Genomic DNA, 19298 nt, shown 5'->3' on the forward strand with positions numbered 1-19298 from the left:
CCTGTCTCCAAGCCCGCTGCTCTAACCGCTGTGCCATCTGGCTGCCCCAGGGGCAACCGGTTTTGATCACGCACCCTTTCAAAGGCCACAGCAGGTTTGACTGTGGTTCCTTTAGTGAGATGGGGAAAGCTGGAGGCAGAGATGGAGAGGACGAGCAGCCAGGTAGAAAATGGCCAGGAGGAGGCACAGCCCCAGGGTCGGAATTGGAAGGAGTGGCGGTGGTCCTCCCTGGAGGAGTGGAGCTGAGAATGGCTGCAGGTGGAATGGCTCTTTGGACTTTCCCCTCTGTGAAAAGGGCTGTTGTGTTTGAGTTCAGACCATCGAGGAGCAGGATTCGATTTCTACACAGACACACATATCCATACTGGAGGGCCCATTGGAATGAACAGTAAATTTGATTCAGTCAACAAATGAATACAAGTTATTATAAAATCCATAGTTGAGCTTTGGGCATACTTTTCCAGAGCCTTTATTTTTGACCCACCCGGGATATTTCTTTGGTCCTTTCAGTCACCCACAATTTTAATTCTTCTGAGTGATGCTCCATGACTCACAGCCTTTAGGCCTCATTGGGAAAATAGTGAATTTTTAAAAAAAGTATGGGCATTTGTTTCAGGAAGCCAGTCGAGGTGCTGAGAACACTGCTTCCCAGTTGGGATCCAATCCCATCTTTTAGTCAGTTTTTATGTCCTTTAAATAAGAATTTTCCCATGATAGAGTAGCAGTTTTTCAATGAATTATTTAAATCCATCTCACTACTCCCTTCAAATGATTCAAGATTATTTTAATAATGAAGATTATTAGTAAGTGGTTTGAACCTCCCCTCCCCCCAAAAAACCTCAAAACCTCCCCCCAAAAACCTTTACCTTCTGTCTTGGAATCAGCATTATTTATTGGTTCCAAGGCAGAGGAGTGGTAAGGGCTAGGCAATGGGGGTCAAGTGACTTGCCCAGGGTCACACAGCTGGGAAGTGTCAGAGGCCAAATTTGAACCTGGGACCTCCCGTCTCTGGGCCTGGTTCTCCATCCACTGAGACACCCAGCTGCCCCTTGGTTTGAATCTTTTTGCCATCATTTTTCTGGTCTTCTGTGCCATGTCTTCCTGTCTTAGGTTCCATGTCTGCCTCAATCTTCCCTCTCTGTTCTGAAGGGGCAGGGTTCCTGGGCAGAGCATCTACTCCAGATCAAACTCATTTCCATCTCTTTCTCAAAATATTTGATAGTGGTGTCTTAAACAAAATGGCATCCTTCTTCAACGTGTGCGAAAAATAGGTAGAAGGGCGTCGACTTTTCTTTTTAGGCTGAGCACAGATCTCAGATTCTTCTAGTAGCTCACTCGGAGCCCAAGTCCTTCTCTTTTGCCTTATCACACGGTACAGGGGCGACCCTGGACTCCTCAAAGGACTCCTCGAGAGGAACCACATTTCCTCGGTCTGAGAACCTACCTTGCCAAATTGTTATTTGGCCACGATCTGTGGCCGAAGAAGAGCCCATGTTCCGGTCATCTCCTGAGAGGGCATCACCTCATCACGCAGGAGCAACCTGGCCGGGATTCTCTCTTAGAAATGCACATCTAAGGGCAGTGGAGGAACTTGAATCATTTTTAAAGTACGAAGTTCCTGTGCAAAATAGAGCCTCGGACGTCCTTCAGTCAAGTCAAGAAGCCCTTCCGGGCCCAGTCAATGCTAGGAAGTGAGACGAGGTCACGTGGAAATGGCCTCTCCACGACCGGGCCCCTTCCTGGCTCCCAGCAGGCACCTCGCTAAAGGGAGGGGGCGGGGAATTGGGAGGGGACAAGGAGAGCCAAGTTTAGGAGAAAGAGGGCGGGTTTGATGGCGGAGCTTCCCAGCTTCTGCTCGTTTGAGCGCTTTCCTGGCCAACGACCAAAGCTTCAAAGACGTGGGAATTTAAACCATCTTAGGACATGGCCGAAAAAAAGGTGGGTAAGAAAGGAAATGGTTATATGGGGCGTGGCTCCTGTTCGCGTCAGGGATGGGAAATGGGATGGTTGTGGGTCAAAGATCACAATGTCCCAGTTGCCCCTCAGTGCCCACCAGCCCGTACTAGTAGGCTCTATTAGATGGTGAATTACGTTTCTGTCTAAAGTAGGAACAATAATAAACTGGATTTCCCCCATGAAGCGTCTTGTAAAAATGGTTTATAATTCAACACACTTGCTAGGTTTGGTTTCTTTTAACCAGTTCAGAAATGAATTTGCCGAGGGCGTCGGAATCCATTATTGTTCCCATAAAGAGAATAGTGACTTGGGATCGGCCTTCTGGTCCTCGGAAACGTGTATGAATTCAGAACATGCCATTTGCCATTTAAAACCCAGCAAGGAGGGCGCATCTGGGTGGCTCAGTGAATGGAGAGACCAAAGGTCCTGGGTTCAAATATGACCTCAGACACTTCTTAGCTGTGTGACCCTGGGCAAGTCACTTAATCCCCCACTGCTCAGCCCTCACCACTCTTCTGTCTTGGAACCAATACGCACTATTGATTCTAAGAAGGAAGGTAAAGGTTGAAAAAAACCCAGCAAGGTAAACTGCTTCCCTACCCTCCGTCCTTACCACGCCATGGTCTACTCATGCCCTTAACCCTCGGGCCATGGACGGTTATCTTCAGATTCAGTGCACGGTTTTGTCCAGTGTGATTGCCAGAAGAGACAAAGGTTGGGGAAAGGGAGACGGAGGCGGCTAGTGACGCCCAAGAGCACTCAGTGGAGGGCACGGATTTCAAAACACATTTATATTGGATTTATTTACAACGTCACTTGTTAATAACAAACACAAAATAAGGAAAGCTCTCTGCAAGGTTTCCCAGCTCTAAGTTAAAAACCAGCACATCCCCTCTGGCTGCTTCTGACCAGGGCTTGTGTGCCGGGGGATCAGCACAAGGAAAAGATCGTTCACAGGAGAACTTAAACATTTATAAGCACTGTCAAACATGTTCGTTCTCTCCCGTGGTCCTCACAACAGCCCTGTGAGGTGAGCAGCCTAAAAGTATTCATTAGCCCCATTTTCTAAAGGAGAAAACGAACCTTAAGAAGTTTGAAGTGACTTGCCTAAGGTCTCTCAGTAGTAAGGGGCAACTCATGACTGTCTGACCAGTGCCGCCCCTTCTTTTCCTACGTCCTTATCCTGTGTCACCCCGAAAACACTTTCTTCTTGCAGTGATAGAAACACCTAGAATGACCTTGATTATGGACCACCTTTCGGTGGCATGGAAGGGGCTATCCAGTGCCTTCGCAACAAGTGTTTTTGGAGGAAAACCTAAGGATTCTTTGTTACTTCAGTCTCATTCTTTTGAAACTGTTAAAAATGGCTAAAATAAAATGACTACATTGAAACACCAGACTTTTTTTTTTATTTAACCCTTGCCTTCTGTCTTAGTTTTATTTCTAAGAAGCATGGGCTAGGCAATCAGGGTTAAATGACTTGGCCAGGGTCACAGCTGGGAAGTGTCTGAGACCACATTTGAACCCAGGTCCTCCACCCTTCATGTAGGATGCTCTTATCTACTGTGCTCCCCAGCTGCCCCTAAACTCCAGGTATTTTTTTTTTTAATCTAGAATCGATTACTTCAGGGGTAAAGTCTAAATTTGGCATCAAAAAGTCCTGCAGTCAAATCCCAACTCTTCTGCTAATGACTGTCTGTTTTAGACTAGCTGGCCTCTTAAGGTCCTATGGAACTCCCTGATCTAGCCATAATATTCAGAATTCTGTCCAGTTTTGAACTTCTGGCATTTAAATCCCAGCCATCATTGATGGTCCTCAGCCAACTGTGTTCAAGGCACTTGGACAGGTAGAATAAAAACAAAATCATGTCAGTCTTTCTTGCCAGGCTTGTCTGCCATAGAGCTCTCATCCAGTGCTTGGCCCCTTCACTTCCTCTCCCCAGAATGCCTCAGCCACTTATGGGCACTGCCACCATGGTCTCTAGTTTGTCGTTCCAACCCAATGTCAAAGAAGGAAGGGGTTGGCCAAACAGATGGAGAGTAAAGGGAGAGGGGAACTCTCATCCAGAAGAGGAAGACCATGATGGTAAGGGCCGTATCAAGAATAGCTGAAAACAATCAGACAAGATTTGAAAGTTTATGAAGTGTTTTGTTCAGATGATCCATTTGAAGCTCCTAACAACCCTTTGAGAGAGGTACTATTATTCCCATTTTAGATGAAGAGACTTGCCCAGGGTCAGACAGACTAAAAGCCCAGGCTTCCCAACACCACCTCCAGCTGTTCTCCAGGAGTGTTTAGTTTGGACATGAGAATTGTCTTCAGATTCTTGAGGGAGCGACCTGAACAAGAAGGTGTGGATTTTCTCTGTTTGGCCCCAGGAGACAGAATTTAGGATAGATTCAAAGAAACTGAGGCTATTGGAAGGGAAAACTTCCGAATAACTTGTACTAATGGACTTTCTCAGGAATTTTTGGACTCATCACTTTGAAAAGAATGTCTAAGTATGTTCTAGGGGAGATTCTTAGTCAACAAAGGATCGAAATCTCAGCTAAGGTTGGGAGATGGGAAGAGAGAAAAAGAAACAGACAACATGGAACTAAAAATGATTCTAATTATCCTAGAACTTGAGAGTAGGAATCACTCCAGAGAGAATCTAGTCGAACCTCCTCACTTTAGAGTTAGAATTTCTATAGAGCAGCTGAGCTGGGCCTCCAAGTTTCTTGACTTCCTTCCATTACTCTTCTTGTGTGGCTGAGAAAACACAGAAATCCCCTAAGAAGGCAGTTCTGAGAGGGGAATCCAGTTAAGAAAAGGACTAAAAAGTGCCTATTGATCTCAGAAGTTAGGGATGGAAATGAAGCCCTCTTCTTCAGGTTTTGGGCTTCTCTGGCGCCATCTTGTCCATCTCATGGCTCATCCTGCTCATCCATTCCACTTGTGATTTCCATACTACTTTGGAGTAAGATGGGCAGGGAGTTTTCACTCATCTTGTTTACTTTCATCACTTTGGATTTTAGTATCTTTCTTCTATGAGCCCAGCACACAATTCCTTCCCCTACTCCCATGCCTCTCAGTCCAGCCTGCCCTAGCCAGAGTCCCTGAAACCTCTAATCATGGAATCTGTCTCCAGTCTTCACATGCTGGCCAAGTCTGTGCCTTCATGTTCTCCCCACATCTGTAAACAAACTTCCTATATTACGCTGCCATCTCTCCATTCCCAAGATGTATGTCCCTGTTGGCCTGAGCTGCCTCAAATGCTGTCCTTGTGCTGGTTCCCAGGCTAGCGTGGAGTGTTTGGATGCTGGACCTTGAGTTCCTTTTGCAAATAGGACACCCTGGCTCCAATCAGTTTTCTCAGCCTATAGAATCTAAAGCTTCCAGACCTAGGAGATAGGAAGGACCTTAATTCTAGTCCAGATACTAGAGCTTCTGGGATTCTCTCAACCTACAGCTATATATCAATGACTATAAGGCATAGAATGTTGTCATTTTGTCTAACCTTGACCCTCGCCCTCTTGTTTTGTGTCTGGGCTACTTCAGAATAAATTAGATAACATTTTCAAAAACTAAGGCAACAGTTTTGAAGGGTGATGCTCATTTAGGTGTTGGAGTTTTGATGTGGTTTAGGACTCCATTGTAGTCTTTAGCTTGTGCCCAGCCCTTGATAAGAACTGATGGAAGAAAAAAGGCCATAATTTCAGGATGAGAGGTGGGTAAGCTGGAAAGACTTCCAGTGGCTTCAGGATCAAACTCTACTCTCATGTTCAAAGCCATCCGCCACTCCAGCCAAAATTGGAAACTTTTGATGCTTGAAGTAACAGCCTGATGAGGGATAAAGGCAAGAACCAAAGGATGGAAAGTCTGGCACAGGAAAGGATTGGTTCATGCATTTTTAAAGTGAGATGTGCCTTTTATGTGCCATCAGAGCATTGGCACTATGAGTTTAAATGAGGTGAGTAGTTCAAGGAGCAGAAAGCTACTTATTTATCAAAAATAAAGGTCAGGACTTGACTTTCTAATGCCTCTACTTATTCCAGAAGAATTTCCCATGAGAATCAAAAAGAAAACAGCTAAATGGACACTCCAGCCCACATTTCTGAGCCTGGCTTTCAATGCCCTCCACAAACTGGCTCCAATCTCCCCTTTGGAGTTTATCTCACCCTCTTCCCCAACAAATAGTTTATATTACTGTTCACTGCACTGTTTGTGCTTTTATTTGTTCATATAATTCCCTATTCCTGGAATGCCTCCCTCTTCATCCTTCATCCCTACTCAGTTTAAATCCTCTATGAATTTTTTTTCTGATTTCTGCATTCTCATCCTCTCTATCTTATATTTATTTGAGCCTATCTTCTCTCTCCTGCTTGAGTTTAATCTCCTTGAGGGCAGCCACCAACGTTTGTTCCTATTTGGATACTCCTTACGACCTCTGCAGATGTTGAATAAGTTTCTCATAAAGTCGTCTCTCTTTGGTCTCTCCCAGAGTTTCAACATCTTTAACAAAACCTACCCACAGAAACCCTTCCTCAGTTCTATGGTCCGGATAAAGGCATGCTTTCTTTTCTTGGTTCACTGTATTTTAGGAGGTGCTCAGTACATAATGGGGGATAATGATTTTACACTCTATTATGTTAACTAGGCCACAATGGCTGGCCCATTTGTCTCATCCGTACTACACCATGTGACTGCCTCATCATGTGTGGGGACCACCTTGGGTTCTATGGCTTGTGGTTATCAATGGCTTGCAGAGTCAGCCTTATGGGTTGTAGGGAAGCACTTTGTCCAGGAAGTGACCAGAGCCAGTTCTCCCACCTCTTCTCTGAAAAAGACTGAATTGAACCAGAAGAATCTGTATAAAGATGCTCCCAATGGACGCATGTGGGCTTCTTCTGGCTTTGTGTTCCATCTGGCCTTGCTGTTGCTGTGGTCAATAATGGTAGATTCAGAAGGGCAAATCCTCAAAAAGGCAGCCATGGCATAACAGGGAGGGAGCCAAACTCAAAGCCATAAAGACCTGGGTTCAATTTCTACCTCTGACGTATGCTGGCTATGTGGCCTCAAGCCACTTAACTTCTTCTCTAGACAGTTCTTAAAAGCTTATCATTTGCCAAGGAGCCAACCTGCATTGGTAGGAGGGATTTCTTTACCTGGAAGTCCCTTAAATCCTGGCAATAGGTCTAGTCTTCATCTTCAATCTTCAAGAGAAATATTTAAAGGGGAACAGGGATGCCAGTTACAGAATGAACACTACCCATTTGTTTATATTCTAAGACTTTGTCCCCTGAGCATCTGTAGATCTGGTGGCCATGCTTAAACATGCTGAGGTGATCAAACAGCCAGGGTTCTTCTAATACACTTTCCCCTAGGGCTATGAGTCTCCCTCCCTTCCTCAGGAAAAAAAGGGAAGGATTCCATATAAACATCGGAGGAGAGTGATTATACCCAGCCACAAGTGATGAGAAGTCCCTTCCATATCCCTTCTTTACAGGGAGCCTGCTTTCCTTTAGATGCTTTTGCTAACAAGTCAGTCCTAAGTAACCTTGCTGGGAAGAGCCAAAGAGGAAGTCCTGAGGGCCTCGGAGTTGGGGGGGGGGGGTCTTAAAATGGTGATCCTTCAGCCAAGTGGTTCTATTTCCTCTTTAAAAGCACTGAAAGCTGAGAGATGCTCTCCAGAGTTCTACTGGCATGTTTAAAAAATAAAAAGGCCTCCCAAGAAAGTAAATCTATAAATAAGAACTACACAAAAATGGCCATCTGGACTCATGTCGAGTGCTGCAAGAAGACATCTTCAGGAGTCCTGCTGCTCACACGGAAACGGTTTTTCCTTTTTTCCATCTGTTCATGATGAAGGTTCCCAGAGCCACCAAGGGGATACACATAGTGGAAGAGGCAACAAGAAGGCCGATCACTGCCAAGGCATAATTAGGATAATCTCTGGTTACCAGCTGACCCTGAAAGCAAGACACAAAATGAGATCAGGAAGCAGGTAGTGAAGAGATGAGTGACTGCCACCCTTCCGCCATCTTGGAGGACATACTTGGGAACTGACTCCTTCCCATGCCTAGAAACTACTACATCACGTTGGCCTCTCAGAAGCCCCTGCTTCCTTCAGAACTCAGCTCAAGGGACACCTTCTCCAAAAAGCCTCTCCTTCTTTGCCCAAGATCTGAAGCATCTCCCCTAAACATTTGAATTATGCATTTATTGTCCATGTGCTCCTTTACGTACATGTTATCTTCTGCCTCCTCCTCACCATCCCACGGTGTAAGCTCCCTGAGGGCAGACGTTATTTCATTTTGGACTTTGTTTTGTGGCACATAGTAGGCATTTGATAAATGCTTGTTGCTTCTGCTTCAAAGGTATTTCTACCCTCCTATTTCAGGCTAATTTCAGGAACCCAGTTTTAAAGCTGGCAAAGACTGAGGGGCCAATCTCCATCATTTTATAAAGGGACCAAGAGGTTAAGTCATTGTGGCAAGGACACAGGGGTGCTGAGTGGCAGCTCTGGGGGTTGCCCTCAGGATTTGACTCCAAATTCTGCCTGTTTCCCCAATGGTATCCTGCTGAATACTTCTGCTGGTTCTGAGCAGTAATCCTCAGATCTCGGCACCAGATCCTCTAGGGCTCTCAGTACAGTAAGACATCGGTTCCCAATGATGTCACTTGCTCAGGTCCTACTCAAGCAAATCGGAATCTTGATTCCTCAAGCTGTTGCATCGTAGAGAAAGGCCACCTCATCAGCTCATACATCTAGACCTGAATGGTGCCTTAGAGGCCATCGAACTCAGCTCTCTTCATTTTACAGAGAAGGAAACAGAATTATACGGGACAAAGTGTCCTGTTGCCCAACGTCACCCAAGCAGCAGTGGGCGATCCAATCCCTTTTCCTCTCCTTGGCATCGGGAGGTTTTGCCTGGGGTACCATATTCCATAGCGTAATCATGGAATGATTACATTAGCGTTCAAGGAATGAATCCTCGCCGAAATTGGCCAGACAAACCCAGTTAGAGTTCTGTTGGAAAAATCCTTGCAGAAATCCCCACTGGTCAGAAGGTGGCAGTGCTCTGCAGCCCAAGAGCCCTGGAGTCCTGGAGAGGCATTTAGGCAGGCTTTGAAGCCTGGAAGGCTGGCTCTTGCTGAAGCTGCATAATTCAAGGGCCCTAGAACCCCCCTCCCCCATCCCCCAACAGGCTGTTTGTCTTGGGTCTCTGAATAGAATGAAACACTCGCAGGTCCTAGTAACTGAGTAAGAAGAAGGAACCCCAAGCTAAAAGCAAGTCATCCCCTGATCCTGGGCTAACCATCACAGACTTAAAACTGGAGGGACCTTTAGAGACCTGCTGGTCCAACCCTTCATTTTCCAGAGGAAAAAACAGACCCCCAGGGAGAAACTGGCGGTCATGGATCCCTCCCCCCAGATCCAGCCCTTCCCCACTGTATTAGTTTTTGAAAAACCCTCACCTTTTGAATTAGTATCAATTCTATGACAGAAGAGTGTCAAGAGCTAGGTAACTGGGGTTAAGTGACTTGCCCAGGGTCACACAGCTAGGTAGTGTCTAACGCCAGGTCCTATCAACTTCAGGCTGGCCCTCTATCCACTGTTACCTTACTGCATAATACAGTGTGTATTGGAGGGGGGGGGGGCACAGTATTCTGTTGCCACCCCAAAGATGCAATGATAAGGGACGACAGTAATATAAAAGGAACCCCACAGGAGGAGAATCATCGAGGCTCTGCCTGCCTCAGTGGGACCTCAAGACAAGCCCCTTGACTTCTCCAGGATTCAGCGGGGGTGGAGGAGGAGCTCACTGATCTTCCGCCCGAGTGGAAGGAGAGGATTACCTGTGTGGCATCCCAGGCTTGGTACTGCAGGGTGCCCTTCAGGATATAGTCGGTCAGGTAAAAAATGAACAGGCCAATGATAAGCAAGGGGCTCACAAACGCCCAGATGATCTTCCAGTACCAGTTTGGTTTGCATCCAGTCATGACTTGAAGGTCATTCTCAAATCTATTAAAAAACCCAACAGAAGGAGAGTAAGGGCTGGGGAGAGCTCCAGGCTGGACCAGCCCAGCCAAGAGAAGGGGAGCCACTCCCTGCGAGAGCCCCGTGGGGCATCCAGAGTGCTTCCTGCTTCCTGTGGAAGATCCCACCGAGCGTTTCAGCAGCCGCGTACCTCACACACGTCTCCCACGATCTGGGGCCAAGTGCGCTCACTTGTCTACTTTTAAGCACCGTGTGCCGCCCCAGCTTGGCGTCCGGGGTGGCTGCACCCAGAACGTGGCTCGGCATCACTAACCCCGATTACCTAGATAGAGGAATACCCTGCTTGGGGACATTCAAGAGGGAGCTGCCCAAGGGCAAGGATGAGTTTCGGCCAATGCTCTCTGGAGGAGCTCAGGCAGAAAGGCAAGGCTTGGAAGGGAACGTGGAGAAGGAACAATGGCGCCCCTTAGGGACCCATTAGCCTTTGCGCGCTCTTCTCCAAAGCAGATTCCCCAGGGGCCAGGCTGAGAAGGGGCTCACTTTGTTACTTGAGAAGAGCTCTGGCTTGTAGGAGTTCGGAGGGAGCAGGGAGAGGGGAAATTAGGAGATGAAACCCTGAATGAAGAGCCGTTTTTGAAATGGCCATTTTCTATTCAACCCAATCCCGGAGTCCTGACCTGGTAGAAGAGACCTCAGAAATCCCCTTACCAGGGATGTATTACCTGGCGGTGTGAACAAATTTCAAGAAGGATGGCCGGAAAACACATCTCCATTTCAACTTAATAAGGACAACTGATACTTCTATAGCACTTACTACTGTGCTTAGCACTTAGCAATGTGCTTAGCACTTAGCAATGGTCTCATTTGATCCTGGCCACAATCCGGGGGTGTAGGTGCTATTATTATCCCCATTGCAGAGGAAGAAACTGAAGCAAACCGGTGAAATGACTTGCCTAGAGTCACACGGAATATCTGGGGCTGCATTTGAACTCTTGTTTTCCTGATCCCAGGACAAGTATTCTATCCAGTGCACTACCAAGCTGTCCCAGTAGAATTGGTTTCCTTTGAAATCTTATTATTTTAGAATCTTGAATAACAATAATTTTGAAATCTTATTATTTTAGAACCTTGAAGAAAAATTTTAAAATCTTATTATTTTAGAATCTTGAAGAATACTAATTTTGAAATCTTATTATTTTAGAACCTTGAAGAATTTTGAAATCTTATTATTTTGAATCTTAAATAATAATATTAATTTTGAAATCTTATTTTAGAACTTTGAAGAGGACCTGAAATCTTATTTTAAAATCTTGAAGAATACTAATTTTGAAATCTTATTATTTTAGAACCTTGAAGAATTTTGAAATCTTATTATTTTGAATCTTAAATAATAATATTAATTTTGAAATCTTATTTTAGAACTTTGAAGAGGACCTGAAATCTTATTTTAAAATCTTGAAGAATACTAATTTTGAAATCTTATTATTTTAGAACCTTGAAGAATTTTGAAATCTTATTATTTTGAATCTTAAATAATAATATTAATTTTGAAATCTTATTTTAGAACTTTGAAGAAGACCTGAAATCTTATTTTAAAATCTTGAAGAATAATAATTTTGAAATCTTATTATTTTAGAATCTTGAAGAATACTAATTTTGAAATCTTATTATTTTAGAACCTTGAAGAATTTTGAAATCTTATTATTTTGAATCTTAAATAATAATATTAATTTTGAAATCTTATTTTAGAACTTTGAAGAAGACTTGAAATCTTATTTTAAAATCTTGAAGAATAATAATTTTGAAATCTTATTATTTTAGAATCTTGAATAATAACTTTGAAATCTTATTATTTTAGAATTTTGAACAATAATTTTGAAACCTTATTATTTTAGAATCTTGAATAATAACTTTGAAATCTTATTATTTTAGAATTTTGAACAATAATTTTGAAATCTTATTTTAGAATCTTGAATAATTTTGAAATCTTATTTTAGAATCTTGAATAATCTTGAAATCTTATTATTTTAGAATCTTAAATAATAATTTTGAAATTTTATTTTAGAATCTTAAATAAGAATAATTTTGAAATCTTATTATTTTCTTTTTTACATTTAAAAATATCATTCTGAGAAAGGCTCCATAGCCTTCACCAGACTAACAAGGGGTAAGGCTCATTTTTTTAATCCTTACTTTCTGTCTTAGAAACAATAATATGTATTTGGTTTTAAGGCAGAAGAGCTATAAGAGCTAGGCAATAGGGGTTAAGTGACTTGCCCAGGGTCACACAGCTAGGAAGTATCTGAGGCCAAATTTGAACCAAGGACCTCCTGTCTCTAGGCTTGGCTCTCAATCCACTAAGCTACCTATCTACCCCCATAAGGATCTTAGTCTAGTACAAATCGCCCATTCTACAAATGAGAAGGGAAGGAATAAGCATTTTTATAGTGCTTATGTGCCAGGCATTGTGCTAAATGATTTTTAAAATATTCTCATTTGATCCTTGCAACAACCCTGAGAGGTAAGTGCTGTTGTTATTTCCATTTTACAGTTGAGAAAATTGAGGCAAACAGAGGTTAAGTGGCCTGACCAGAATCAACAGCTAGTAAGTGGCAGAATCATAAGATCATAGATTGCGTTAGAAGGACCTCTGAGGTCATCTAGTCCAACCACCTCATTTTACAGATGGGACTCCTGAAGCCTCAGAAGTTAAACAATTTGTCTATGATCACACGGGCCTTTAGCAGAGCTGGAATCTGCACACGTGTCCTCTGCTGAGTCAGGAAATAAGTGCAGGATGCCTGACATCCGCCTCACTGCCTCTCTGCCTCTTCTCTGAGTGTCCTCACCACAAATGGTAGACATGCTTTAAAGAAGCATGGTACCTCCCTAGACAGCCACCCAGGGTTGTAGGGTTAAAGTAGGGAGAGCCTCCCTGCTGGAGAAAAGCTGTGGCAGACCCAAGGAGACCTTGATCACAGGGCCAGGAGAACTAGGGTCTCTAGTGCCATTTGTTACCCTGAACTTGACAAATTTCCCCCAACTGGAACCCATCCTGGCCATAGACACAAACCTCCACATAGTCCTTGGCATTCCACCTGGAATTGGCCTACTTTGCAGCATGAAAGACTTCGAGATGCTAGCCGCCTCCTTCTCTCCTCCAATCTCTCTGTCTGTCTGTCTGTCTGTCTGTCTGTCTGTCTGTCTGTCTGTCTCTGCTGAGTCAGGAAATAAGTCCAGAACGACTGACTTCCATGTCACTGCCTCTCTCTGCCTCTTCTCTGGGTCTCCTTACCACAAATGATGGCTGATCTGTATCTATATATTTGTATATTATATAAATAAGCTGACTATATAAATATTTATATATATGCCTCTATAGATGGATGGTTATGGATGGATAGATAGGTAGATGATCGAAACTCTATGACATAAATAGATGGCTAGATAGATATTGAAGCAGTGTGGGATAGTGGATAGAGGGCTGGTCTAGGAGTCAAGAAGACCTGGGTCCTGGATTCAAGTCTTCCCTCTGACACATGGAAAAGTCACTTAATTTCTCAGCATCCCAGGCAGCCCTCCAAGATAATAAATTGTAGAGCAGGTACCTCTGTTCTGAAGAGTCGAGAATCTCTCTACAATGGCAAATGAAATCACAGATTTTGTTAAATGTATGTATGTATGTATGTGGTCTTGCCTGAATGATTAGAAGTTCCTCGCAAGCAAGTGCTGGTCTCCCTTTTATCATCTGCAGCCCTAGCATGTGGCACATAGTAGGTGCTGAATAACTTCTTGTTGATTGAACAGATTGAATAATTACAATAACAACAGGAGCAATAGCTAGAATTTATCTGGTACTTTACAGTTTGAAAAGTGCTTTATGAATATCATCTAATTTCCTCCCCACAATGACCCAGGAGGTAGGTGCTATCCTTAGCCCTATTTTATAGAATTTCCAATAATGGTTTAAAAATCTAAGTAAATGAAGGGCAGAGGAGATGCACAATTGGACTTGGAGAGTAGGTGAATGAACAGGAAATGGTTTGGACATAAAGTTTAACAAAAGCAATGTTAGGAGTCAGCTAGATGGTGCAGGACTTAGAGATCCAGACTGGGAGATGAAAGGACCTGAGTTCAAACCTGGCCTCAGACACTTCCTAACTGTGTGACCCTGAGCCAGTCACTTAACCCTGTTTGCCCAACTCTTGCCCTTTGGTCTTAGAGTTGTTACGAAGACAGAAGATAAGGGTTAAACAACAACAAAAAGCAATGTTAGTTTCCATTAGGATCTTGTTGTCTTCCTCCATGAGATGTGGAGGAGTCCCAAATTCTGTTGTTTTAGAGGTGGAATGTAGAGAGAGAAGTTGGGCCCTGGAGCTAGGAGAGACTTGGGGTTATTGCCCAACCCTGCCCTCCCAGGCACTACCATGTGAATCAGCTCTTGTTCTTTGTGCCTCCTTTGCACCCAGATTAGCAGATTAGTCCCTAGAAGGGATTTGCCTCTTACCTTTTTAGGCCATAAACATAACAAATAGCAATTGTTTCCACCAGCACAATGAGCAGCAGAGAGAGGGTGGCAGCATAGTCGTTGAATATGTCAAACCAGTAGTTTCCAGCTTCCATGGTGAACACCAGCCCAATGGCACAGCTAATGAGGCACACAAGACCTGGGGTGGTGGTAGAGGAGAGAAGAGCAGCTTCCTTACTTCCTATAAGTCTGACCTTTGGGGGGCATCAGGAACCCAGGGAAAGCAGGCCTATGGGATAGATCAGCTGTGGGCCAGCCAAGGGCTGGCTGATGACACACATCGAGGCAATAGCGGTCCTTCACCCCAACCATCTCTCTCCCTTTATCTCTATTTGCATACTAGACAAATAGAATTATGGGTAAATATGTTTGGAGAGGCAGAGAGGTTGAAACTTATGAATCCATCAAAGAGTTATTGGTGACACAATCCCATCAGTCCTTGCACCCCTGGGTATGAAGATTGGCCTGTTGGGCTAAGGTCCTTCAGCCACTTGGGTGAATTGATAAAACTCAGCTGCAAGGATTCACCCCCACCAGAAAGGAGGCTCTGGCTCCTTTGCTCTGATGCTTCTGCAACTGGAAGGGATCTCAGGGGCCATCTTTGCCAACCCACTTATGGGGCAATGGATGGGCAGAGAGAAGAGAGTTGTCAAGCTACACATCTGACTTTTTTGGATTTTCTCTGCCATGTCAAAGAAACCAAGGACCCTTTCACCCTGGAGGCACATTATCTTATATTGAAGTACCCTCTGCTCTGCCATCTCTCCCTCTGTTTGGCTCATCCCTCCCAGAACCTTCATTGTAAAGAGAATGCCCAGAGCAGCCATGGTTTCACTCTTCTCCAGTCTGCACTATTGACTCTACACAGAACTTTCTTCACTATCATCCCCTCCTGTTGAATCCCTTCACCTTCCCCATCACACACAACTATCCCCTGTAGACTATAAGCTTAATTAATGAATTAATGTAAGCTTAATAATTGATGGTGGGGACCCCCTTTCTTTCTGCTTATATTTGCATTCCCAGCACTTGGTCCAGTGGCACAGAACTGCTTCATTAATGCCTTGACTTGACTTGACTTGACCAATGTCCTGTGGTGGCCAAACCAGGGACTAAAGCCAAGTTCTTTGACCCCGTGTCTTGCTTTTTCCAAAGTGCCACCCTGGAGATGTTCAATAGAAATCATTTATTCAATCCCTTCTTTGTGTCTGGTTAAAGCTGAAGTAGGACCTGCCTTCAAGGAGTTTATTTATTATTGGAAGAGGGAGCTATAACCCCCCTTACCACCACCACACACACACACACACCTAAGTAGAAAAAAGTAATTTCCTGAGGGAGGGAGCCCTGACAACTCAAGGAAGGGGGCCTGCTGTGAGTGGCAGCATCAGAGCTAGGCTTTGAAGGAGGCAAAAGTTTGAAGGGGGAGATGGAGTCCATTTTCAACAAAGACCTCTGGGGGAATGGAAGGTCTCGTATGGGCACGTGGCTAGTCTGCCATTTGGAATGGCATGGACAGTGCCCGAAGAGGCAGGAATTCCACTAGAAAGGTACACGAGAGTCCGATGTTGGAGGGATTTCAAATCCAAACAGGATTTTGTACTGTTATGTTGTTATGAGGTCCATGTGTGATGCCCTTGGACTTGAGCATCTGATCATCATTTGGGCCAAAGACCTTCTGGTTTGGATCTACAAGTCTGTGTTTGGTTAGCTTCAACCCAACTCAGTAAGTAATCTAAGAAGGAATGGGAGAAGGGCCATTGGGCACTTTAGAGGACTTCCTGCCTGGGCAATCCTTTATAGTCTAAGCTCCCAGGGCTGCCCACCCTTAGTACGCTGTTCCCAATGAAAGGCCAACCTGAGATTGCCTCCTTGGGTAAGCGGCTTGAAATGGTGTTGCTGTCTGTCAGAGGAGTGAGAATGGCAGCGGTATTCCCCAACATGCTTCCTATCCCCAGCATCAGCAGCATAACAAAATATAGCACCGACCACAGCTGGGACACCTCCATGTTTTTAATGGCTTCAGTGTAGACAATGAATGACAGTCCAGTCCCCTGGACAGCCTGCCAATAATAAGAAGATGCTATGTTATATCAGGTGCCAATCTTCTTATAACTCCAGTGGGCAGGGGTGATGAGCCTGAGCTTCTCCGAGTTCCTAGGGCAGTGTTGGTGAAGGATTTCAAGTTCATGTGGGAAGAGGGGGAATGGAGCAGCTCTCCCTTCCCCCTCATGCCAGCTGGGCACGAGAGTTCACCAACTTTGTCCTTTTAATGAGTCCCTTGAGCTATGTGCCTATTTCACTTTTTATCTCCAAACATCACTCAATGGCTCTGTGCTCAAGTGAGCCCATCATGTGAAAAAATGAGAATTAATGACACTTTATAGAATTTTGAGATGTTAGAAGCTCAAACTTATTGATGATCTTGAGAGCTGTTAGGTAGAAGCATGGCTTGATCCTAGGGGTTTGATGGTCTGGGTCTAATATAAGCCAGTGCTCTGTTCTCCCCTGGGAATAATATTAACCTATGTGTGGTACCTGATATAATGGCCCATAAACAGTGACAGAGAAGCTCCCAAGATTTGTATGAATTGATGCAAAGTAAAGGAAGCAGAACTAGGGAAGCAGATGGAAATGGAAAGGACACCACCAAGACAAAAAGATCTGAATGCTGGTTATTATAATGGTCAAACTTGGCTCTCAAAAAAAATGAGAAAATGAATTTTCCTTCCCCCTCTTTTGCAGAGGTGGGAGTGTATGACTGTGGAACATTGTATACACCTTCATACTTGAGATATTGGTTATTCTCCCCCTTTTTGTTTTTTAATTCTTTGTTACAGAGGACACTTTGCTGGACAGAGAAGAGAAAGGACAGGGACATATACAGGTATTAAACAGATATAAATATATATATGTATAATTTTTAAAAAGAAGAATGTTAACGGGAAATTTCTAGTCTTTTTTTTTTAAACTTCACCTTTTGTCTTAAAATCAAAGTTAGGTATTGGTTCTAAGACAGAAGAGAGGTGAGAGCTAGGCAACAGGTGTCAAGCAACTTTCCCAGGATCCCACAGCTAGGAAATATCTAAGGCCTCATTTGAATCCAGGGCTTTCCATCTCCTGGCCTGGCTCTCTATGCACTGCACCACCGAGCTGGGTCCTATAGTTGTTCTTGATTTACAAACAAAAGATCAATCTCTAGCTTATTATTGAGAGAGCTCTCCCTTTCTCATAGGTGTCTATGAGGGTTCCAGTCTGGCTTATGGCAATAGGCATCGTGGAAAAGACAACAAAGAAGCCAGACCAGCAACACTTACGGTGTCTAGTTCTGATTCCAAACTACAGTTCTTAATGTCTGGGAATATTTTACTGTATTCCGTTGGGTAGGCAGATGCCAGGTAGTCTTTCGTCTCCTCCAGGTTGCCTGGGGTCAGAAAACCATCTTCGAGATCAAAGGTATTGGTCAGCAGCAAGATCACCCTGGGGAGTCAAGTTCATTGTGTTAGTTGCCAATTTAAGAACCTTTGGGAGCCCACCATGATCTAGTATCTGCAAAAAATTTGGCTACAGAGCCTGGGAAGATGAAAAGGATCTTTTGGTGCCCATGTCACCAGCCTTCTCCATTGTCATAGTGGGGAGGCAGATGTGTGATTTTATGCCCTTCCCTGCAATTTGATCATTGGATTGTTTAGGCAATAAGTACCTTCAAAATGAAGGAACTTTGTTTTAAATGAGTCAGGAGACACCATCCCCTCCCTCTCCCAGATGCCACCATATAATCAGATCTGTGACAGGATTATTGGATTGGAGATTTGGGGCTGGAGGGCCAGAGGCTACCTAATCTAACCCCCTTATTTTATATCTGAGGATCCAGGGAGTTAAAGGACTTAGCCAAGGTCATACAGATAGTAAGTGTAAGAGGTAGTATGTAATTAGGAATTTCAGCTCCAGGGGATAATTCATTTAGAAGGGCAAAGGGTCTAGAGAAGATGAAGGTTTGGGAGGGAGAGTAGACTGAGGGTCTGGAAGACCAAGGAGATAGAAGTTAGAATGGGAGAAATTGAGTTAGGTACTAAACTGATTGCAAAGGAGAGAAAGTGACCTAGAGGGTTCTAGATGTCAGCACCAAGGACCTAGACATGGTGGAGTCAACTTTAGAAGAGGTAGTTGTTGATTGATGATGGCAGAGGGAAAGATTGAAAGTGGTCATGGGGCACATGGCTTATGCCAAGTAATTCTTGTACGTCAAAGACTGCAATAGAAAGAGTAGCCAGCTCTGAAGGTCATTCCAGGAGACATGGCCTCTTCAGAAGAAGGGGGGGATTCACCGAACCCCAGAAGATGGAAAGAATATAAAGGAAATCAAGGAGAAGACAAGGACTTCACTGATACAATGAAAGCACCCTGAGGGCAGGCTCTGTTTCAGTATTGTCTTTGTATCCTCAGCTAGCACAATGCCTGACACATTGATTGGGAAGAAGCCTAGCTTGGTGGAGAGGGCACTGGATCTGGTGTCAGGAAGCCTGGAGTTCAAATCCCAGCTGAGTCATTTAAGGGTGATGCTAAGCAAAGCACTTGTCCTATGTTCTGGTTTCCTGGCTTCTAAAATAAAGGGACTGAACCCAGGAACCTCCAAAGGTCCCTTCTAGCTCCAAATCTGATGATGTTAGAATTGATTAACAATGAAGAGGGCTCCAGAGGCCTCCATGGAAATGCAGAAAAGGAGAGGGAAAGGCAAGTCTAGAGCAGAGTTTACCATTGTCCTGGAGAACCGTTAGTTGGAGATCTAAGACAGAATGATGTAAAGGAAAGAGTATTGGATTGAGAGTCAG

The 19298-nt window shown here is 44.2% G+C and overlaps 1 protein-coding gene across 1 annotated transcript in view; it reads right to left on the reverse strand.

Moving 5' to 3' along the window:
* Positions 1 to 2732: 2732 nt before the first annotated feature.
* Positions 2733 to 19298, reverse strand: part of SLC6A20 (solute carrier family 6 member 20) — a 51637-nt gene continuing 35071 nt past the window's right edge. The window contains exons 7-11 of the mRNA XM_016426425.2: positions 17784 to 17946; positions 16325 to 16529; positions 14449 to 14608; positions 9800 to 9965; positions 2733 to 7908 (exon numbers count right to left, since the gene is read on the reverse strand). Coding sequence (XP_016281911.1) covers positions 7762 to 7908; positions 9800 to 9965; positions 14449 to 14608; positions 16325 to 16529; positions 17784 to 17946 — 841 coding nt within the window. The 3' untranslated portion in view covers positions 2733 to 7761. The remainder of the gene's footprint in view (positions 7909 to 9799; positions 9966 to 14448; positions 14609 to 16324; positions 16530 to 17783; positions 17947 to 19298) is intronic.

This window comes from Monodelphis domestica, chromosome 5 (assembly GCF_027887165.1).
Source record: "Monodelphis domestica isolate mMonDom1 chromosome 5, mMonDom1.pri, whole genome shotgun sequence".
NCBI lineage: Eukaryota > Metazoa > Chordata > Mammalia > Didelphimorphia > Didelphidae > Monodelphis > Monodelphis domestica.